This window comes from Xyrauchen texanus, chromosome 43 (assembly GCF_025860055.1).
Source record: "Xyrauchen texanus isolate HMW12.3.18 chromosome 43, RBS_HiC_50CHRs, whole genome shotgun sequence".
Lineage (NCBI taxonomy): Eukaryota > Metazoa > Chordata > Actinopteri > Cypriniformes > Catostomidae > Xyrauchen > Xyrauchen texanus.
This window is the reverse complement of record NC_068318.1, coordinates 18,784,738-18,809,430: the sequence shown is the minus strand read 5'-3', so window position 1 is coordinate 18,809,430 and position 24,693 is coordinate 18,784,738. Positions and strand designations below refer to the sequence as shown.

Sequence of the window (24,693 nt, the reverse complement as noted above, 5' to 3'; positions counted from 1 at the left end):
GATGTTTATGACTTTCTTCTGAAGAAAACAAACCAACATTTCTAGAAGAAAATATCAGCTATGTTGGTCCATCCAATGCAAGTGAATGGTGACCAAAACTTTGAAGGCCCAAAAAGAACAGGCAGCATAAAAGTAATCTGTATGACTAGTGGTTTAATCCATGTCTTCAAAAGCGATATGGTGTGGGGGAGAAACAGATCCATGTTTAAATCCATTTTTACTATAAATAATTTTATTCACTTCCATATTCTTATCTTTTTGGGCAATTCACCTTTTTGTGCTTATTGGGGAAGGTCATAGGTGGAGATTTATAGTACAAAAATAACTAAATATTGATCTGTTCCTCACCTACACCTATCACAGAGCTTCAGAAGACATTCATTTAACCACTGGAATCTTATGGATTACTTTTATGCTGCCTGTATGTGCTTTTTGGAGCTTCAAAGTTCTGGGCACCATTCACGTATTGTTCGGACCTACAGAGCTTAGATATTCTTCTAAAAATCTTCGTTTGTTTTCTGCAGAAGAAAAAGTCATACACCCCTGGGATGGCATGAGGGTGAGTAAATGATGAGAGAATTTTCATTTTTGGGTGAAATATCACTTTAACTGTTGTCGCGAGGCCTTATTGACCCAACTTGCTGGGTACTTATTACTAAAATGAACTAAAATAATAATGAATAAATATGTGAAACCTAGGGGCTTTGCTTTCTTGTTAATTTATGTAAATGTTCTTTCTAAAGAAGCAATAGTATTTTAAAGCCGTAGCCGAGAGGGGCAGGTGAGAGTTTCTTCGGTGGGAGGATGCGCATCCTGGGCTCGTGTGTGGGGGTGTGTCTTCTCTCATCCATTAATTAAAGCGCTCGTGCTAGGAGTTGATGGCGTTGCGTTTGACATGTAGGTTGTCTGATAACTTTCTCTAGCAATGTACGTCAGTTAACTGAGTTCCTGAGAAACAACTTGGACTTATCTTGTTACTGGTACGTACACCCAAAAAAAGAGCTTTTTTTTTAAGTCAATATTGTTTTATAGTTTATGTAGCACCCCGATATTCGCTCTTCGTCTGATTTTAGTAACTCGGTTACTATAAGGTTTGATATCATCTTTGGAACTCGATATATAGTTACCATAAACTGAGCAATTTAGAAGTCAATAAAAGTAAAACACGAACGTTGATGTGATCTCTGTTATTGCTGAATGTTTTCACAGTCGCTTTTGTAAACATACTTGTAGAGCAGTTGTGGACACAGGCCCATGCAATGCAATTTCAGATAGAATAACATTTTCATAAAATGATGTTACAAAAATGTTAGTATCTTTGAATATGTTGTTAAGAAAATAGTCAACAAAATAGTGTTTTGTTTATCTTTGGAGGCGTTTCTGATATGGATATTGCTTTTATATATTGTTAATAATTACCACATCAAAAGCTTTGCTTTGTATTTTTAAATGTAACCAATCTTAACATTTAAAGTAAATTGAGTAGCATGTAAAGTCGTTCTGTTCATGAAGAGAGAGACCAAAGTATGCATGAAATGCAAAGTAGCCTTTATACATGCTAATCTTATTTAAGTCGTTTGTTTGACTTTACCTGTTGAAGTGTCAGTGCAAACTGGTATTGTAAAGCATTATCTGCAATTATCACATGGCTATCAACCCTTAGTATAATTGCAAGGATGTTGTAAGGTTGGGAAGGGGGTTTCCCCCCTTTTACAACTGGGCCCTGGACCTTTAGTTGTTTTTCATGTCACTTTTTGATAGCTGATGAGCAGAAAATGTTCCCCAACATTGACACCAAACTCAGTTGGCTTAAAAGTCCCATATCTGGACCTATGAAGCCCACATTGTACATTTTAAAGGAATGGGTCACCCAAAAATTAAAAAACATTTTCCACCTCATTTACTCACCCTCATTCCATCCAAGATGTGTATGACTTTGGTCTTCAGAAATCAAATGCTTTTTAGTAGAATATCTCCGCTCTGTAGGTTCATTCAATGCAAGTGAATGGTGACTAAAATTTTAAGCACCAAGAAGTACATAAAAGTAATCCAGACTCTAGTGCATGCACTAGATGGTGCTAGGAAGTGTAATCGAGCTTGAAATCATGATCACCAAAAAAAACTGCTTATGTCAAGATTTATGGTGAAATATTTTGGCCTGTTTTCACCCAAAACTGATTGGATTGCTTCTGAAGACATGGATTAAACCACTGGAGTCTTACAGATTACTTTTATGATGCCTTTTATGTACTTTTTGGAGCTTCAAAGATTTGGTACCCATTCTCTTGCATTGTGTGGACTTGCAGAGCGCAGAAATTGTTTTAAAAATCTTAATTTGTGTTTGCAGAAGAAAATAAGTCACATACATCTGGGATGGATTGAGGGTGAGTAAATTAGAGAATTTTCATTTTTTTGGTGAATTATTCCTTTAAATATTCTTGCTTGTTTACAAATGCCAAGATCGTGTAATATGGACTTTAGACACCCACTACTTTTTTTTTTTTTTTTTTTTTTCCATCCCTCCAACCAGTGAACTGGATTTGAGGCCACTGAATGCCCACTCTGCATCTGCCAATGGATGGAGCTTCAGTTGTAACAAGAGCACCTCTACCTCCTGTTCTTCCTGATCCATCCAGCTGCTTTCAAAATGATACCTCGCCTTTTAGACGTACTGTACAACCCCTACTCCTTGCCCCTCTCCCACCACCACCACCACCACCTCCTCCACCACCTCCACCAGTCCTACCACCTCCACCACCCCTACCACCTTCACATATGGGGGACCCCTTCACACGGACTGTCCACCAGCGCTCCAAAATGCGTAACTTCAACTGGGACGCCATCCCCAGGCACAGCGTGTTGGGCAAGCGCAATGTGTGGACGTCCCAGCTCAACCTTGAGAACTTTGAGCTGGACACTAAGCACATGGAGGAGCTTTTCAGCCACAACGAGCACCACGGTTTGGTCCGGAAGGGTGGGACAGTCAGAAAAAGTGTGTGGGGAATTTCGCAAACTGTCACCGATTCAGAGAATGTAAGTGGTATTGCTTAAAAGAAAGGAGTATATTATGAATTAAATTATTATCCATAATTATGAAGATTGTCAATTTTTACTCATCCTCATATTTTTCCAAACCCATTTGATTTTCTCTCTCCTGTAGACCACTAAATTAAAGTGAGGCAGTTTGTACACTCTGCTCTTTTACAATGAAAGTGAGTGGTGAACAGGGGCTAGCAAGCACCAAAAACTACCCATCGTGACACCATATTTAAATGTACACAAATGTGAATGAGAAGATTCTTTGTGAAAAATGACTTAAAGTTTTAGTCTTGACTCACACAAAAGTATCACATGACTTCAGATTAAATGGAATATAGCACACAAGGATCAAGCTAGTTTTTTTTTGTGACATTTTTTGGATCTTGAAAGTTCTTGGTCACCATTCACTTTTCTCAGCATAAGAAAACGAGCTGCATCAACATTATGCTAAACAACTTCTTTTGTGCTCCATGGATTAAAGAAAATGATGCAGGTTTTTGAAGACATGAGGGTGAGTAAATGAAGACAGAACTTTCATTTTTGGGTGAACAATTTCTTTAAAAGTTGATCTAAGCTTAACTGTGTTGTGAAGCAGAAGGAATTGTCTTGGAAAAACATAGTCATGTATACCTAGAACTGTACTTTCCAGTGAGGTCCTTTAGCCGGGACGGTACAATCCTTCAGCATTGGAAGGCAGCACAGATGTCAACTCTTGTGTATTAAGATTCAAAGTGCAGGACCGGAGTAAGTGGGTGTATTAAACATGATATCTCATACTCATTATTGGCCAACATCAACCCAATCTACAGTATAGCTCAATTGAATTGCATCATTTAAACGTTCAGGTTAATGAACTTGAGAGGTGACTCCTTTACTGATCCTCTGATAAAGCTTCAGCATCGAACATACGGAATCTGAGACCATCAGAGAAGAAAAGTACAACTACATTAATCTTGTCTTAAAAGATCTCTAGCTTTTCTTGTTTTCCATTGTGTTCATGTTTGCAAGGAAAAGCGGAGCATTCAAAAGTATTTGGGTATCATATTTTATAGAAGTAAATGTTGTATGATTGATCCTTTAGGGCAGGTGTTCCCAACCTTTTTTTTTCAGCTGAACCCCTTTCAACTTAATGATTTACTTGAAGTGCCACCTGATTTTTAAGTAATGTTAACTGTTCGAAGAAATAATTCATTTTTCTTAATTTGACTTCAAACGCATAAATATGATAACAATTATTTAATTTCAGTTCAGCTTTGGCATTTCTATCCCAATCAGAGATGTCACTGTGGCAGATTATAGGTAGTGCAATTTACGACAAAAAACTTAGACTATTTTTATCTGTCATTTCTGATTTGATCTTCCTGGTAATTGTATGTTTGTATGTCATTCCATTTGTGTACGTACATTTGATATCTTGATTTGTTTTAGCCACAATTTACATTTTCAGTTATTAAAACGACTTCTCATATGAGTAATAAAGCCAGGGCTGAAATCTTTTATTTTTTAAGGAACTTTTACATTGTATTTAGAGTTTCGGCAGCCTTGCAAAGAAATGGTAGCCGTCCACCTAAACAACACATAACACCAATCAGAAGTCATTCGGCAGTGAACTGAACCAAAGCACAAGCGGTTTAAAGTAGCTACAGGCCAAAGATGCAGCCATCACCTAGCTTTTCAGAATGATGGAGCAAATAAAATCAGGTTAATGACTCTTGGGTTTCTTTTAAAACATGATTGCAATGCTGATTATGAAAGTAATTATAACTTTGGATGAAGAATAGCATGTATGGTATACTTCTGCTTTAAAAAGTGCCATTTTCACACAATCATATATTTTTGCTGCACAATCTCTTCACTCCCTTATGAGCCCCATTTGGGAAAACTTGTGTTAGAGTATGATCGGTTTTATTTTCTGTCAAGCCCAATATTTTGCAGAGAGAGAGTTTGTACATATTTAAAGTCTATGAAATACTTCAGATCTACTTTATATTTGACTATTTACAGATATGAACTTGCTGTAGGTTTGACACTAGGTCTGCTCTATTCTTGCAGATCTATTATTCTGATATAATTAAAGGAAGTTAATGTTGAACTATTCAAAACGATGTACCTCTACATTGGTTGTAATGTGCTCATTATCCCCTTTTGATACCACTTCCATCTTCTCTCATGCAATGATTGAAGCATGTTCAACTTTGTGATTCATAGATTTAATTTTGTTGGTGTTTTTCACTGAATATAAATATGCTATCTATTTATGTCTTTCAGGTCTCAATCCTCAACTCAAAGAAAAGTATGAATATTGGGATTCTGCTAAAGCAGTTTAAAAGGTAAGGCCACAAAGTAGAAATTAAATTACAATGAGGTTATCTTCTTAGCAGTCAAGAACCCGGATGATTACAGTACAGCAAATGAACAGTTTGTCACCTAACCCTTGTGAGGTGTGATAAATCAAATAATAATAAAAAAATGGATCCGCAGTATTACAAGAAAAATGGCAGACAGATGATAAGATTTCTCTGGTAGTTTCCATGGTCTTTTACATGTTACCAAACTATTCACATGCTCATTAGGACATTTCTCAAAAATTCTCTAAAATTAATGTTTCACAATAATTTGTTTAAAAAGCCTGTCCTGTACTCTGTTTCCTATTACTAACCACTTTTTTATTAATTAAAAACATTTAAGAATGCTTTTTGAAAATATAAATTCTTTGTAGGCAGGCCTGATTCAGTTTAAGAATTTTTAATGGAAAAATATCTTTCTCTTATGTATTTTATTATTACTTGTTTTTCACCATTTAAAATAGCCATGGAAGCTGGAATGGCATAAAATCCCTAACTAATCCCCCTAGCTAACAATCAAACCAAGATTCTTTGCTGGCTCTTTCGTTTGCAAAGGCTTTTGAAATAAAAACATGCCCTGAGCACAAAATATTATGCATAGTGCTATCTATGAAAAGAGAAAGTCGTTTTGTCAGTGCTTGAGGTTATGAACTGCCATAGAAGTTATGTCATGAATACGTCAAGGTCTTCGTTTTCTTCAAGAGTTTCTAGAAGAACATTACACTAGAGTTACATCCCTTTTACATCATTTGGCTAATTACTGTAAGCTCACGAAATATATCTTCAAGTGGGGACTTGAAAAACATCTTGTATGTGATTTGGTGCACTTTTCAGGTCGACAAAGGATATTGTGGAAGCTGTCAGGCACGGTAGCCTGTGCTTTGCCTCTGGGAAACTGAGGGAGCTCAGTAAACTGCTGCCCGATGACATGGAGGTAAACTGATTCTCTCTATGGCCATGTTTGCTGTATTATCATCAACTGATCAGCAGTGCTGTCCTCAATGTTGCTCTTCTATTGACACTTTCCAGTCAAAGAAGCTGATGTCATTCAATGGGGATTTATCTCAGTTAAATGAGGCTGACCGTTTCATGGTGATGCTAGTTCAAGTGCCAGGGTGAGTTTTTCAAACTGTAAGCAAAAAAAAAAAATTACATTTAAAGGTTTTAGGAAGACTTCTTGATGGTTGTTTTCAGCTGAATATTATATCAGTCAGCTCAACATATGTATTAAAAATGTAAACATTCTGTCATCATTTACTTGCCCTCATGTTGTTCCATATCCGTATGACTTCTTTCCTCTTTGAATCTTGAAAAGAGAGTTTTGCCATCAAAGTGAACAGTGACTGAGGCTAATGTGCCTTACATCTCCTTTTGTGTTCTTTGAAATAAAGTCATTAAGGTTTGGAACAATACGAGGGTGAGGAAATTATTAAATCATTTTTATTTAAATAATTTTTAATAATAATAGCTGAACTATTACTTAAAATGACCTACTGAAACTTCTGAAAATGTAAAAAAAGCTGAAACGGCTAAATGTAATGTTGATGTTTTTTTTTTTCAGGTATAAATTAAGATTAAAGGGCCTGCTTCTCAGAGAGGAATTTTTCCCATTTATAGAGGAAATCAAACACTCCATTGCTATCATGACAACAGCTGCTAATGGTACTTTTCTCCATATAGCAGTCTGTCTATTTGTACAGTACTTTATACTGTATGAATTGTGAAGCTGATTTTTATATATATATATATATATATATATATACTTCTGCTAAACTTTATGAAACTCTATTGTCACACAACCAGGGCCTTAAGAAATGTATTAACATTAATGTAATATTTATCTCCTAACAGAATTGCTGGCATGTGATGACTTGCATTCAATCATCAGACTGGTGCTGAAGGCTGGTAACTACATGAATGCTGTGAGTGTCAACTGTTTCGGTCACTATAAATACAATATTCCTGAGTGTGAACTACAGCTTGAGCAGATAAATAGTGATTGTGGCTGAATCTTGTGCAGGGTGGCTACGCAGGAAGTGCTATCGGCTTCAGGATGACGTCGTTACTCAAATTGGTGGACACCAAAGCAAATAAACCTGGAATGAACCTCATGCACTATGTAGCTATGGTGAGCTAAGCTATCAGAAGGTCTTCACATTTATCTTATTTCTGGACAAACTACCTTAAGTCTAATACAATTTCCTATCATTCACAGCAAGCCCAACAGATTGATGAAGCTTTGCTGCGGTTCCCAGAACAGCTTCAACACATTGGGATTGCTGCAAGGTAGATCTAGTACATGCCTGACTCATTCAATAGATTCATTCATTTTTGAATACTCTGATTCAAGAGATAAAATTCCACTCTGTTCATAAATGCATCACAGGATCCAAAAACAGGAGGTGGAGGTGGACTTTCAAAGGGAATTTGACAAAATCAGGGAAGCAAAGATGAATGCTAGTAAACAGCCAGATCTACAACATCAGATGGAAGCATTTCTTCTTGTGAGACATTTTCGTTTAACATGTATACTGCAATGACAAGGGTGTGTCCAAAATCTGCCTCTAGGCAGTTTATTGAAGGTGGATGGCATCAAGGTATGTCCAAATCCAATATTTGCGTATTATCTAGTTTACTGAGATGCCTTCATGTGCTTGTTCTCTAAAGGCAGAACAGATGTGTCAATCATCAGAGGAAGTGTCTGAAGAAGCATTTTGTAATGTAAGACTAAATTTCTACCAAGAAATAAGCATTGGTTACTACGTTTTTGCTTTGCTATCTCCGTTCCTTAACTCTGTACTTTCATACGCAAAATGCTTCCTGAGATATCGTTGATTTGACCATCCGATGAGGCAGTAAGGAAGCTGCCTTAGCTTTCAGACACCGCTGTACTGTCAGATAAATGTATTGTTTTTTTTTTGTTTTTATTCCATATTGGACTATATCTTTAAATACAAAGATTTTGGGAATAATAGATGTCTATTTTTGCACAGATGGCAGACATTCGGCTTGCAGATGTGGAAGCCTCCCTTCGTGAACTTTACATCATTGGTATCTCTGTGGCAGAGTACTTCTGTGAAGACCCAGCCACATTTAAACTAGAGGAGTGCTGCTCAATCTTTCATTCCTTCTGTGAGAGGTTTGAGAGGGCTATACAGGTAAATGTCAAGAAATTGAAACCTTATGAAGCTTAACAAGACATTTTTTCACACAGTGGTCTCGGTTGTTGTGCTGTTGTATAAAGCCAAGTGCACACTACAACCACTACACCGTGGGCACCCTGCACACACTTGAGGATTCTTTTTGTTTTTGGTCATGTTGGTGTGTACACAGATCGCAGACTGGACGTGTCCACTAAAAAAAACATTCATCATGACAAGCTGCGATCCCGGAATTAATTCTCGTACAAACTCACTCACCTGGCAACGGGAGAGTTTATTCATGATGACATGTCAACAAACATGAAAGAAGGGCTTGTGGCCATTTTTGCACTGATTTGCACAGAACTGATAATATCTAAGAAAAATAAATATTGTTATTACAGCAAGTTGGTAGAGGTGGGCAGCAGTTTTTGTTTTCTTTTTTTTTTTTTGGCTCCTGCTTACCAATGCATTGCTCTTCTCTAGTGCTATATTTATGGGTGCATCTCAATCAGCTCCCTATGTTGTTAATCAGTATATCGGAACACAAATTCGCGCATTGGCCAGGGTGTTCATCCACTGAACAATGGGCCACTCATGACTCGATCTCCTCCGACATGATAACGAGTTCCTGCATTGAAGCGCAGCTTTTATTAACTGGCACCATCGCTGTATGAATGGACACTTTTTCATTGAAGATATTTAAATGTACAGTGTTGTTATTACTGAAATGACAAACAAAGATTGTTTAACTTTAATTGTACTTCTGGATGAAAGGCATTAAAAGCAACATCTCTTTTAAAGAGAAACTAAGGCTTTGACTTCATATGTTTACACTTTTGCTTGTCTTCTAACGGCTTGAGATACTTCAAAAGACATGACGTATCTGATAAGGAAACATGGTGAGCTACGATACTCCCTGGTTTTCACTGTGCATTGTGGGATTTTTTTATTTTTTTTTGTGAGCAAACGTTTCAGTGCACTGAACGATTTTGTGATTAATATAGGGTGCATCTCACATTGGCTGTTTCTCATCGCCAGTCTCGCTCATCAGGACAGTTTGCACATCTGAAAATCGTTTGAAATCCATTGTAGCATCTGCAACTAGTCGGAGCAAGTCTTAGAAGTGCGCAATTTACACAACCGTCAGCGACAGGCACCTACTATGATCTGAGATTTCTAGTTGCAGACTAATCACTGACTGAAACCGTACCTCCGCTCCCTATTTGCATATTATGCAGTCTGCGTAGGGCACCAACTCCCTAGGGTTGCACTATCATACCTGGCTGCCCTTACTCACATTTTCTACGTTATTGAAGCACCTGATAGCACTCGTGGAACAGTCGCTCACCTCGCGCTCGCACCTTCTCACCGGTCCATCGCACCATGCGCCACACCCCCGTCCAACGATCACGGAGCTCTGCGTAGGGCAGTGGACTGAACTGAAAATCTAAAAAACAATGGGCTTGTGTCATGTGCACTCGGATTCATACAACTTGTATAGTTAGTATAACATCTGCTTGTTATTGTGTTACTGTAGACACATTAATGTGTTATTGTAGACACATTTGTTCTGTGCCTGCAGGAGAACCGGGAGCGAGAGGCTGCTGAGAATCGCAAGCGACTACAAAGAGACAGGGAGAAGCTTACCAAATCAGTCAAGCGTCGATCCACCGGCTCTTGCTCTGGCCAGGATTTGACTGTGGATGCTTCGGCACTAGAATCTGCCCTGACAAGCTTCCTCAGCCGTCGTCCACGCAGGAGGCCCGGTGGGTTCACGCCTGTTGTGGACCCCTTTGAGTTTGGGGAGTGTCAGGGCAGGGGAGATCAGGACAGCCCTGCAGAAACCAATGAGGAGCAAACCATCTGTGACCCTGGAAGCTCAAGGTTTCGAGAACCAGAGGATAGCTGCAAAACAGAGGACATGTCACCCTGTGACGTCAGTGATGTTCAGCAGCCACATGCTGCATCTAAGAGAGGACAGTGCATTGTTGACAATCTTATTCTTGAAAGCAGTGACTGCAACCAAGTTATGTGCACTGACACCTCAACCAGACAAGATTTTGTGACTTCTGAGGTCAAGGGAGAGGTGAAGGACATGTATAAAGGAGAGATGAAGAAAGAAAGGGATGAGGAAGAAGTTGAGAAAAAAGAGGGAGCAGACAAAATGCCTGAGTTCTCTAGGAAGGTCTTCCACTTCGAGGATTGCAGTGGAGGCCTAAATGAAAATGCTACACCTGATCGTTCCAAAGCTTCTGGTGTGTGCACCTCCACCCCTCGACAAAGGGATGTAAGAGAGGTGGATCTGGCCTTGCAGAATGGGCTTGGAGGTCTGGGATCACCATGGACCATTCTCAGCCCTCGAATCTCTCCTCGCAATACGCCCCACCGCAGGCACTCCTTCTCTATCTCTAGGATGGATATACTTGATGATGGGGTTTGGGCTTTACCTGACACTCCTGTTCGCAGCAAAACCCAACACTTGGCACATATTGGCAAGATAAACACTTCAGAAAACCAGTCTGCTTCTCTGGTAAACCAGAATGCAGGAGTGGGGACTTCTTCCTCGCTACCAGACTGTCCTTCAAAGCGAACCCTAGCACAGCGAAGTATTGGGAGGTCTGTCTCACTTCCTGATGAAAATGAACCAATGCCCAACTTCAAGTTGGGGCAGTTCTTGCTGAGACGCAAAGGACAGGACCTTCCTTCTGATAAACGACCTCTAGAAACCTCTGCACTTGTGACTTTCTTTCGACGCTTCGGAGATCGAAACAGGGCTGGAACTGTCGGTTAAGAAGTGGCATTTCCTTTTAAGGGAATTCATTTGGTTCATATTTTAACAGATTGAAATAATGCTCTTATTTTAAACTCTTCTCTGCCATTGCAAAGAACTTTGTTTCCCTCACACAAGATATGAAGAATGTTGACAAATGGGAACTTGTCTCGTAACACTCTTGATATAATTTGGGTTGCTATCAAAGTTGCATCATAATTGCATGCAGAGGTCATCTAATTTTTTTTTTTAATTTGAAGACTTTTTTTTTTTAGTAGATTTTATTGTTTTACAATATTTACATTCAGGACTGAAACACATTTTTTTTTGTTAGTTGTCTTTTAAAGTCTGTCTTGAATTTGTATGTAATAAAGTGTGGATTCCACCTTAACTTATCTTTTTTGTCTTTGACCCCTCAGCTGCATACTTCTATTTGCTGTATCTGCTACCAAGTATTCTAACCAAACTTGAAAACCTTTTTGTTTTTGTTCCATTTATTATTTTCCACCTGATGCAATGATTGAGTAAGCAATGCAATGTCTCCTATGTAAAGGTATGGTTCATCCAAAAAATTAAAATTCTCTCATCAGTTACTCATGCCATCCCAGTTTATGACTTTTTCATCTGCAGAACACAAATGAGGATTTCTAGAAGAAATCTCAACTCTTTAGGTCCATACAATGCAAGTGAATGGTCACCAAAATATTGAAGCTCCAAAAAGCACCTAAAGGCAGCCTAAAAATAATCTGTGACTCCAGTGGTTAAACCCATATATTCTGAAGCAATATGATAGGTACAGGTCTTCCCTGCCCAGTACATGGCGATATGCACGAAAAATGTGAATTGGCAAAAACAAAAAAAAAGAATGTGAAAGTGGAGATTGAGAGGGGGAAAAAAAGAAAAGGGACTTCGATGTTGATCTGTTTCTTACCCACACCCATCATATTGCTCCTGAAGACATGGATTTAACTTAAGTCTTAAGGATAACTTTTATGCTGCCTTTGTGTGCTTTTGGTCACCATTCATTAACGTTCAATGGACCTACAGAGCTGAAATATTCTTCTAAAAATCTTCACTTGTGTTCTGTAGAAGAAAATTCATTCACATTTGGGATTGCAGGAGGGTGAGTAAATGGGAGCATTTTCATTTTTACATTAACCATTCCTGGCCAAGCTGTGGATAACAAAGATGCCTCTGACAGAATGCTGTTGATGTCACCATTCAGCAATGTCTTGTATATTTTGCATGCTTTCCTTCTACATGCTTGTGCTGAAGTCAAAACGTTCTTACTCTTTTTCTGCTCTTAATAATCGAGGTAAGGGATACTGAAATAGTTGAATTTACACATTGTCTAGGTGATGGTGTTTGTTTACAGTCTGATGTTCTTTTGGCTGGTGTCACAGTGAAATAATACCCCCTGGAAAAAGAAAAAAAAACAGCAGAGTACAGACTCTTCTTTCATACTGTACCAGAGGCACCCCTTCTGTCTCACAATGAAGGCGAATTTTGTTTCTGAAAAAGAAACCAAGACAGAACTTTATTTGTAAAGTTTTGTAGACTTATGACTCTGCTGAAGCCCTAATTATATTCCCATCTCACCATTTAGACAACATGAACTTAAAATGTGGGGTGGTTTACGTGTGAGGACATTTTTTTAGGTTACAAACTGTTAATTAGGGGGTATTATTCTATAAATGTTTCATGATGACATTTATAGTGTCCACATAATTCAAATCGCTTATTAAACATACTGAACGATGATTATTTTTTTAAATGCAGAACGTTTTTTGTGAGGTTTAGTGTTAGGGGATAGAATCATTATTTGTGTGTGTGTGTGTGTGTGTGTCAGAGAGGGAGAAATTCGAGCTGAAAAGAAGGAAAGGAGGACCGCAGGATCACTTGTTGTCAGAGGGACTTGAGAACAGAGAATTCTATCACTAAACGCTTGCAGACTGAACAGTACAAGCTCTTTTGGGGTATGCTATTCATCAATCTACCACTTTTTCAAATAAAAACGTATTTTGCATGATTCCAGTAAATAGAAACATTCCGCCGGTTAAATTAAGATTTTACTCATTTGTTTGCGCGTGCGGTGTAAATATCGTTGGGATTGGGGAGGACTGCGAGTTTACTACAGCATTTTAAAATAGATATATTGATAACTGTCAGATTATTTAGAATTAGCTATGATATACTGACTTAATGATATATATATATATATATATATATATATATATATATATATATATATATATATATATATATATCATTTAGTTTTAACAAGGTATTCATATGCCTGTTGTTTGCATATTTCAAGCACCTCTCTTTCATATGCTTCTAAAGCTGTGGAGCGAGTTATACAGGGAATTACAGTGAATTGTCTGTGTTGTTGTTTAACAATTAAATTGTATATTACTTCTATTTACGTTTGAAATTAAATGTTGGCCTAGTTAACTGGGCTTTTCCCATTCAAGTGTGTAACAAAAGTGTCCACTAGATGTCACTATATTTTAGTAATAGACGCTGGCAGTGTTCTAGGTATGGGAAATTTCGAAAATAATTATGAAAATTATGTAACAATGTAAAAATAATAATGAAAAAAAAAAAAGTTTTCATTTTCTTTTTGTAATGTGTAAAATAGGACAAGGACATTTGACAGGTTGAGTGGGAATCACCCTACATGTACATATTTAGATGGAAGATTGTATGCACTTTATTTGTGCTCCCTTTTGAAACCCTGGTGAAGTGTCAATATGCTGTCTAAGGACTCAATTTCTAAGAGCTAAATTTCCTCTTTTTCTCTATAGATCACACCGAGATTGGAGAATGTCTCAATCCAATTCAGCATGATTTATGAAATCATCCACAAAATGTTACGGTAAGTTGTTAACTCTATTATGAAGTCATTATAATCACTCCCAAGATGTAGACTTAAACAGCTAAACCCTGAAGTGATAAATTATAAAAGAGTTTATTTTTGCATAATATTTTGCATTGTAGTGATACAAATCTGTAATCGTGATGCATAATAATGAATCACTAACTTAATCAGTATCGTTTTCTAAATTGCTCTTAAATATTGAATGACTCCGCATACATTAGCTTGTCCAAAAGACATGCATGAGAGGAAGCTGGGTTAGTTGATTAGCAGGACAATAGCATTTGATAGCAGGACAATAGTAGATATGTGTTTGGCCACAGAGAACCGAGTCATTTTACTGGTTCACATTTGGCTGGAAAGTGTGACGAGTCTATGTAACCCTTTGAAGCCAGACATATTACATCAGTCGTTTCTCAGCAAAGTCACGTGTAACACCGGATATCACCTGTATTCAACCTCCTTGACAGTTGAATACAGAGACTTACTCATTCTTTAACTAACAATTGTGACTGACTGAATCACATTACTTGCTTTTATCCTGTTTAATAAAGAACAGGTATTGTATGCACTTTGAATGCCCGTTTGTTTTTTTGTCCCAAATTCCTTCTGCACATACTGTACTGACATTAGTTTTGCTCTATACATAGTAACAAACACATAACTGAGTAAGAAAAGATTGTAGTGCAGTTGTTCTGTTGTAGGTGAACTTTGTTCCTTAGTTGACTAAGAAGGACTGAGCTTTAAAATGGTTTAAATCCCTCCGGTTCTTTCCTAATACAATACTCTCTTTAGTGCAGACACTAGCAGCAGGGAGTTAAACCTCTTTAACTCAAGTGAATATTTAAACTGAAATTAAACTTTCAGACCAGGCAGTTATTAGGTAATTAAGCACAGGCATTCCCTGTTTGCATATATTAGGATATTGAATATAATAAAGGATCTACGGCTAAATGCTGATGCAGAACATCATCTCAGCACCTTATTGCATTTTATGGCCATTTTGTGGAACTACACTTGCTTTACCCAGACATGAAAGAAGTTGTTTGTTGATAATTAGGTGAGATAATCAACCAGGAAAAGAAAGTCCTATTCCTACAATTATTTTTGCCTGGAAAAATATCTAGAAATTCTTAAACAAGATCAATTTCCACCTTAAAGCAATGCTGCATAAGCTATTTAGACTTGTTTTCAGAAAATGTATCTTTAATTATATATATATATATATATATATATATATATATATATATATATATATATATATATATATAGAATCTGCCAGCATACATGTATATATAGACATATATATATATATTTGCCTGCTTCAGTTTTTTTAATTTCCTTTTTTTTTTTTTTTTACTAAATAATGCTTTCAAATGGATCAAAATAAATTTTGCAGTGTATGTTGACTAATTGATTGTAACATTAATATACAATAAGGGGCAGTAAGTGTGCACATTGATATTTGGACACATTGGAGAAAGAATTGCCATTGGCTAGTAAAGTTTTGTTCTTATTTGCTGGACTTTTGCATAGGGGTGCGGTTTGACGAAGGAGCGTTTTTATTCAATTGTACTTGTCATTATTATCTTTGCTAAAATATTAATATTTAGAGACTCCTCCAAAGTCTATTTTTTATTTCTTCAAATCGAGCACTGTTTGAGACTCATCCAATTCGAAACTCGGTCAAGTGTAAATGCATCTGGCTGTTTAAGCCACATATGTAAACTTTACTCCGCCCAAACAGTGCCACATCAGCACTGGGAAAATATGCATCAAAAAAGAAGAAGAAAAAAAAAAACAACCTGGGCTTAGGTTACATTCACTAGTTCCAAAACTTAAGTGTGGATAAGAAATAAATGCGTAATGCATTGTGTTGAACGGAAGAATGCACAACTGTAAGAATATTCAAAATCTTTTCCGAGCATTATTTATTTTTATGGAGTACAAGGAGGTTTGGTTCATAATACAAAAAGAAAAACAATAATGTTGCTATAACGTTAATTGCTGAACCAATTTGAACAAATTATAATAATATGTCTGACTTTATTCAAACTAAACTTGATCATGCTGGTTGTGCATAACCTATTTGCATATGATCATGAGAACATTTACTGAACCAGTAATTGAAATTTAAATCTTCCAACTATACTGGTAGATAAGACTGATCTTTTAAACCAATCAGTCTCACGGAAATAAATACTTAAGTTTCTTAAGGTAAGATGACATCATCATAGCTTGTAATGTAAAATAATGAGATTTTTATAATGACAGAGCAGGCTGCATATATGACAATTCACAGAAATATTAGTTCACACTTTAAATATATCTTGTAAAAAGTATATGTCAGAATTTTCAAAGCTGTTCTTAATTTTTTTTATAGTGGGCATGAATGGAATGATGATTGAGAGATATACCTCAAAAGCCTTTTGCATCATATTTGATACATGTCATTTCAACATGCTTTCAATAAAATAATATACAAACTTTTAACCAAGCATAAGTTGCTTATATTCCGCAAATACTAATTTTACAATATCAGTAGCAATATAATCATTACTGTCACTTTTATTTTATTAAAATAAGCTGTCATTTATCCCAACATAAGAGTAATTTTTTGCGGAAGTCCACCACCATATTAAATAGATCGATATAAACATTGAAACCACTTTTTTCACAAATAACCACAAGATGGTGCCATAAACATGTGAAACTTACATACTATATGTTTTTTGCTTTTCAGCTTGAACAGAGCGTGAGACAGGAGCCGCCAAATGTTGTGTATCATATTTGATACATATGGCGTTATAGGGTTAATTTAAAGTGCACATTTTTTTCCTCAGTCACGTTAAATTTGTTGCCCTGCATTAGCATTGTGAAATCTGTTTTATTCTTTATAGCATGGTGTAAGAAAAATAAAACACAAAAAAGGATGTAACGGATGTCTTGGTCTTTGGCTGAAGATGCTGAAGTCTTTATTGCAGTGTAGCAGTAAAAAAGTACTTGAAGCACCTTGGATTCAGACTGAACAACTAATATTGCAAACTCAAACCTTTTAACTAGTTTGTGAAATAGTTTAATGCCCACATTGTATATGAAGTTGTGATCTTCGTGTAAATTAAAATCCCTAAAAGATATGGTCTGTATGTTAATTAAGCTTTGGCACCCCATGTCTGAGATGGTTCTCCATGGCCCATTCCCTCGCCCATTCTACAATTGATGATGACCATTTGGTCAGTTGTGTGGTGTGTCTGTGGTGTGACAGCACCAAGTTGGAAAAATGTCTTTGTTTTCATAATAAACAAGCCATTTAGATGGTGTAGCCATTCTAAGATCAGGTCAAATGGAACTCATAATTTAGGGCAGAATACTGTAATTGCTTACAACGTGAATTGAAGATCAGATTTATATCCATTTGGCAGAGACACTGATGTGGCAAAGTGTAAATCAAATGTACTTAAGTAAAAATGCATGAAGTGACCAAGTGTGACCATGCATGAATATGACAACATGCTAATTCGTAGTGTGTGAAAGTGTATATAAATAATTTTTCATCATTTAAATCACATTTTAGCTGCTTTAATTCCATTCTTTCAAATTGTATGATGGCATGAAATTGCATATATAATTATTATACGAGCTGTCACTGTTTGAGATTTCATGTCAACTGAACAGTTTTAACAAAAAAGTTTCCCATGGTTGGAACCTAAAAATGAAAATGGAATTCCACATCTAACATTTACATTAAGTGCTGCTATGTTAAAAGTACTATGCATAAAAAAAAAGGTTTATTGAGCAAGTTTCACCAAACCCCTGCATAGATGTGGTAGGAGCCTATTTGTATGTTCTTCAATAATACAGTGTTTTTTTTTTAAAGTTAAATGTTTCATAATGTATGGTTTTCCCTTTACATATTTATATATTTACATATATATTAAAACATTTTGTTACATGTTTGTTGTTTATATGCATGGTTTGTACTATTCACAAGTATTTACATTGAGCTTATTGATTACAAATACTCTCTAAAATGATACTGTCTCTTCAAGAAACGTGTGTGTGTGGTTGGAATACATTTTTCTTTTTACTTTTTGATCAACAATTGACTATAAAGAACTTAAGGGGTATTAAAATAGATATTCAATGAAAATGGGTTGCATGGATCACATCTTTGGATGCATATTGGGCTACATGGAACAAGTCAAACCATAATGTGTATTCTCATAATTTGTATACATTTTTCTGTATTAATATTTATCGTACAAGTTCTCAAATTCATATTCTGCAAGCTCTCAACTGGTTTGTAAATCCATGCAGCTAAACGGAGAATGTTGTGAGAACAGTCAAAATCAGTGTTGACCTCTTTAAATCAAATGTAAATAAATATAGGATATCATGGCTCTACTAAAGCGATGGTGACATCCGTGACAACTCTGGACCCACTGACAAATAAGGTCAATTTCCTTTAAAAGAGCTAATGCAACATAACATGCAGTGAAAGGATCTCCATGCTAAACTTCTTCACTACTTCACAACTCAATCACTGGCATATATCATCTGAACATTTTCTAACTAGTGGCTAGTAACAGGCATTTTGTAATCAACTTTTGCAAAATTTGGTTGCATATTTTAGAGATTTATTGCATTGTAGAGGGTTTAATATTATGTCAGGCTGTAGTGTTAAGCATAGAGTTTGTTTAGTCACTTTGGAGAGATCTGTATACAAGAACATGACGTGGGAAATTGCAGCATCACATGTGATTGCATCACCACCCTAAGGCTTACTGGAGAGGTCTGCATTCATATCAACAATTAAACACAAACACACTATGCTGATGCTGACTGCTTGCTTTTGTGTTCCAGTCACATGCAATTTGCAATATGGATCCTGCAGGTCTGTGCTCTTTCTGTATGAGCCCACTCTAGGCTGCTGAGAGAGCGAGCGAGCAGAGAGAGAGAGAGAGAGAGAGAGAGAGAGGAGAGCAGCCTCTGGGTTCTGCTGCACTGGATGCAGTCTCCATGGCAACATTGCTCTCTCGTGCAATCCAATCAAGGGATGATATTGGGCCCTGCCCACCCCCCCTCAGTGTGTGTGCAGTTGATGCTTTCATCAGCTAAACCTAACCCCTTTAAATAGACCCTTCCCCCTGCTCTCCGCCCATTCTGACCCATGGGTAAAATAAATTAGTCATGGATTGAACCCAATGAACCCATGGATTAAAACTTTAGTCATGGATTGAACCCAATTTGCGAGTCTTAGGTTGGGGTGACTTGTTTGTAGTTTTTCCACTTCACTTAGCAGAACCAAGACAAGCTAAAAATAGCTTGTCTTGGTTCTGTCAAGTGAAGGGAAAACAATGCAAGAAGGCTGATGTAATTCAAGTGAGCCCTGCTGCCCAGCTCCTGCAAGATGGATTATTGTTTAATTCTGCTCTGTTTGGTCTTGTGATAAGTTTTTTTTGTGCTTCCACAGTTGTGGCTGGTCTCTGTCTTTATGCCACCTTATTCATTTATCTTCATTAGCTCTCATGCAATTACTTACTCATTACCTCGTTTCCCCATGATCTTTCTCCTATTATGGTGTTTCCTCCTATCACTTCTTCCTGTAATCTATTTCTCCTCATTTTGAATGCAAGCAAGCAGTCCCCTTCCAGCGCCCTGAGAAACCAAACAAAAGAGCTTTTCAGAGTGTGCCCACCGTAAAGATGCCATCAACCATTTTGAACACACATGACATAGGGCTGTGCCTCATAATGCTCAAAAATACTTTCTAGGTAGTGTAGCTCACTAGGATTGGAGACCCAGCTGAAGAGCAGTCATTTATTTACTTGCAGATTCAACGCTCAGCAGGGTTAGACTAATCTCACAGTGAATTCAGAAACAGGAGGTGGACTTTTCTTGAGCTGAACTCTGTCTGTGCTTACCTAAATTCAAAGAAGTGCCTTCAGTGGCCGAAGTGGGAATTGTTTTTTAATAGAAGGGCACATGTGAGCTCTGGTTTCAGTGTGAAATGCCCACAGAGGGGTACCAAAAGTGAGTTGATTTTAGCTGTAATTGATGAAATACAGTGAAGAGAAATACATATTTTATTAACTCTATACCCCCATCCCTAATCCTCACCATCAATGGCTGCAAATTTTTTTATGATACCAGAGTTGCTAAGATGCTTGTACAGTTGCTAAGAGCAGAGTACAGTTTCTGTAGTGAATTACTATTTTTTAAATAGAGCTAATTGTTAGGGCTTGCCGTTTTGGTCATATTAATTTGAGTTGTGCATTTTTACGTCATGAAAATAGCTTGTATTTAACCAGAATTCCATTATCGTCAGCAAGCTAACTGAGTGATGTATTATGGTGTCAAAATTAAAGTTCCTCAACCATTATGAATGAATGAATCTGGCGTCGTCCATGTGTCCTTTTCTTTCCGACAACATAGCACATGAACACAACGTACTCGTAATTACCACTTCAGAAGTGGGAAGTAGGAAAATTCCATTAGCACATGAAGACAGCACTGAGTTTGGAATTACATACTACCATACTACTCCTACTTCTGACATATGTGTCTATGGCAAAAATAGTATAAGTAGTAGTATGGGTATTATGCCATTCCGAACTCCGCCTGTGTTGGCTCAGGTGGTAGAGCGGGTTGTCAACTAATCGCAGGGTTGGCGGTTCAATTCCTGGCCCACGTGACTCCACATGCCGAAGTGTCCTTTGGCAAGACACTGAACCCCATGTTGTTCCCAATGGCAGGCTCTGCCATCATTGGTGTGTGAATGTGTGTGTCTGAATGGGTGAATGACATGCAGTGTAAAGTGCTTTAAATACCGCTAGGGTTAAAAATGCGCTATATAAGTGTAGACCATTTACCATCTCCCATGCGGCTGACGCAACATGCTTCAGGTTACACCACAGGAGCAGGTTAAAATGCTTGAACCGATGCAAAAATGTCTGATAAGAGATGCTGCTCATCAGTAACTCGTCATGATGAGGCCGATGTCAGGGTACTGGAACATTCAGAAGCAACATTCTGACTTTCTGGGTAATCATGATGACCCGGCTTCCACAGTGACATGACTGAAAAGGTTGTTAATAACACAGAATTTTATAATTATTGGAAAAGTCATGGGAATTAATACAATCATAAAAATTCATTTTTATAAATATTATAGTATATATAAATTCAACTCTTAAACATTGAATCGGCTCTAAACTGCTCTTTGTTTGTGCAATCTAATAATAATAATAAATAATTAAAAATTATTCAAAAAGAATCCTTATACAATAAGTACAAACAGTTGGAAAAATCATTGCTCTTTTCTGATGGAAATTCATCAGTTTAAAGTTGTGGGAACCAATCCGATGTCATAAAAATAGTAAGCGGTGGTGAAATCATTACAAATCAAATGAGTTTGCTCGTACAAAAGCATATCAATTTTACTCCTACAGAGATAAATAAATGAACCAAATAACAATATTATGTTTTTCGAAATGTAACCCTTACCCAAACCCTAAACCTAACCATAATTGTAATAGGAAAATCAATTTTGTACAACTGAAACAAGAAAACATCATTGTTTAGAAAGGGATGAGGGAAGGATTATTGACACACATCAGTCATTTGTATTGCCTTAATAAATATGGAATGAAGAACTAAATGTGTTCCCAGATGCTTTCTTTCTTAAAATAAGGTGTTGGATAGGAGGCCAGCTAAATGTAATGCCTGTATCAAATCAATATGAATTTCAGTTTGTTTATTGGATTACCCTACTGTAATAAAAGTCAGTAAGCCAAGTCTTACGATATCTTGTGATTTCACCATCTCGTATGAATTATTACGAGTTGTCACGAGACAATGTTGTTGGAAACCCTGTCTCTGGATATTCTCAAAAGACAGTCCCAGAGTATAGCAAAAGGAAGCATTGCTCCTAGTGTTTAAAAATGGTATTCTTCCTTTTGCCTTATTTTTTCTTTGTAAGGGCATACACAGGCTATTTTTCAATGCCAGCCCTTAGAGAGTGAAAAATAGAGATTCCTCTGTATCTATAATGGATGTGTCCTCTCACTCTCTCTTCCATTTTCCTGTTGCCTTGCATCTTCACTGAGAGCATTGGCTAAACTCATCCCCACCTCTTTTTCTTTCAGCCAATACCTTCCACTATCTCCCCTTCCCCTCCCTTATATTAGTCTCTCTGCCTCTCTCTCACACACACGCATTTTATGCCCTCGCTTGCTCATGCCTACCTTCTCTGCTTTCTTTCCTGCTTTCTGGATTGCAAGTTTTAACTCTCTGTATCTTCCTCTTTGGGATGAGGGGCTGTAAAGTTGGATGTGCTTCAATACATCACTGAGACCTGTCTTTCTCTTTTTCTATCCTTTTTATCCCTCTCTTTCTGTCAGCTGCAAGAACTCGCGTGAGTACGGCAACAGGGAGCTCCCCCCTTTATTCTCCTTTACTGGTGTCTGCATCCTCCTTTTCATTAACTTCTCCATCTATCCATCCATCCATCTTTCTTGCTTTCTGTTGGGGATTTTATCATGCACTTATTTCAGGTTTGAGAAAGACTGTGATGAATAATTTACTGCAGTGTCTGGCCTCTCCCTTTCAGTCAGCTGGGCTTCTATGATACACACATACGCATGCAGAAACACACATGAGTGAAACGGACGCCTTGTAGATACAGAATCACAAATATCTCATCACCCTGCGTGCAATTCTTCACTTGTGTGAAACGACAGTGTGTGTAGAGAAATGATGTGTATCGGGGTGGATGTGCACATAGGTGAGTGTGTGTGTAAACAAAAGTATGTAAATTCAAAGGCATGTGGGATCAGTGTTTTTCTGTCTCTCCTTGATGCTGTAATTGGTAATAATCTATGCAATGCAGGAAAATACTACATTTTGATGGTGTAAATAAAAGCGAATTGTATCTACTGGAATATTTGCATGTGAATCATTGTACCTGGAGTGTATTTGCCAAACAAGAACTAATACATTAAATGGAGATTAAGATTCTCTAAAGTGTCTTCCAGTTGTTATCTTGATAAAACAGTATGCATTTATGAAAAGTGTGTTCAGAGAAAGTGCTGTTAATTGCTGGGTTTTGTTTTATCTGATATCATAGTGGCTTCCTGTCTCTTTGCAATGGTATGAACTGTCTATAGACAGAAGATGTGAGATACATCTTAATGATGCAGCATCTGATCACAGTGAGTTCTGTGAAATCTATTAGAAACACCTTTCTAATCTAAGGGATGCATTCAAGAACAAAATATTGTTCGATTTTTATAAATTGCACCCCCTGTTATGGCAAAATGTTGTTATGTGTACAACCTTTAGCACGCAATTTTTCTTTAAAGTTACTAAAATACAGTTATTGTTTGACTATATTTATATACAGTATACAAACAAATTTGTGTGTGATTGATTGGGCATATTGATCCCCAGAGGAAAATTGGTTGCACTTTTATAACTCTAGAGACTTAATGGAGTTATCAGATGTCTTTCATTTACCACCTTTGTCTCTGAGGTTTCTCTTAAAGGGGTAGTTCACCCCAAAAAATGAGAATTCTCTTATCATTTACTCACCCTCACGCCATCTCAGATGTGTGTCTTTTTTTCTTCTGAAGAACACAAACAAATATAATTAGAAGAATATCTCAGCTATGTAGGTCCATACAATGCAAGTGAATGGTGATCAGATCTTTTGAAGCTTCAAAAATCACATTAAGGATACAGAAGTAATCCATAAGTCTCCAGTGGTTAAATCCATATCTTCAGACACAATATAATAGATGTACATGAGAAACAGATAACAATTTTTTTTTTTTTTATCTAAATCTGTACTTTCACTTTTATATCTGAAAGTGAAAGTGAAGATTTAGAGTAAAAAAAATGACTTATTTTGACAAATATTGATCTGTTCCTCACCCACACCTATTATATTGTGCCTGAAGATATAGACTTAACCACTAGAGACTTATGGATTACATCTAATGGATTAAATGGATTCAGAAGACATGGATTTAAACACTGGAGTCATATGGATTACTTTTATGTTTCCTTTATGTGATTTATGTTGCTAAAAATGTCTGATCACCATTCACAAATTTTTCTAAAACATCTTTGTTGTGTTCTGCTGAAGAAACAAAGTCATACACATCTTAGATGACATGAGGGTAAAATCATTTTCATTTTGGGTGAACTATCCCTTTAAACTTCCTTAAGAGAAGTAAAAAAAAATCACACAACTTTTGACATAAATTAGAGTATAGAGCTATAAAATTATTGGGGATATTATAAGTCACATAATTTACTGTATTTGATGGGGTAATTAGTAAGTTCATATTGAAACTATATTCATAAATTACTTTCATATTGAATTGACTTTTTGTTGCAGAATTTGATGACTTGGCAAATCTGAGCACAGTTTGTGACATTGTCGAGATCTCTTCTGAAACTCTTGAGGAGGAGGTGTTTTGTTTTGATTTGATAACACTTTAAAAAAAATAGTAT

The 24,693-nt window shown here is 36.8% G+C and overlaps 2 protein-coding genes across 2 annotated transcripts in view; both read left to right on the top strand.

The window, feature by feature from the left end:
* Positions 1-867: 867 nt before the first annotated feature.
* Positions 868-11,521, top strand: LOC127636179 (FH2 domain-containing protein 1-like). The gene is made up of 13 exons (XM_052116602.1): positions 868-980; positions 2,531-3,033; positions 5,308-5,369; positions 6,219-6,318; positions 6,414-6,499; positions 6,946-7,046; positions 7,236-7,306; positions 7,405-7,512; positions 7,600-7,670; positions 7,771-7,888; positions 8,378-8,542; positions 10,110-11,019; positions 11,077-11,521. The coding sequence occupies exons 2-13, from the start codon at positions 2,554-2,556 to the stop codon at positions 11,316-11,318; spliced, it is 2,514 nt and encodes an 837-aa protein (XP_051972562.1). The 5' UTR covers positions 868-980; positions 2,531-2,553; the 3' UTR covers positions 11,319-11,521.
* A 1,722-nt stretch (positions 11,522-13,243) lies between these two features.
* LOC127635913 (tripartite motif-containing protein 3-like) overlaps positions 13,244-24,693 on the top strand; it is a 46,560-nt gene continuing 35,110 nt past the window's right edge. The window contains exons 1-2 of the mRNA XM_052116207.1: positions 13,244-13,273; positions 14,105-14,175. The gene's annotated coding sequence lies outside the window, so the exon portion shown is untranslated. The remainder of the gene's footprint in view (positions 13,274-14,104; positions 14,176-24,693) is intronic.

Coding starts and splice junctions, on each gene's coding strand:
- LOC127636179 (XM_052116602.1), top strand. CDS start 2,554: ATGCCCACTCTGCATCTGCCAATGGATGGAGCTTCAGTTGTAACAAGA. Junction 7,047..7,235: donor CATGACAACAGCTGCTAATG/GTACTTTTCTCC, acceptor ATCTCCTAACAG/AATTGCTGGCATGTGATGAC. Junction 8,543..10,109: donor GGTTTGAGAGGGCTATACAG/GTAAATGTCAAG, acceptor CTGTGCCTGCAG/GAGAACCGGGAGCGAGAGGC.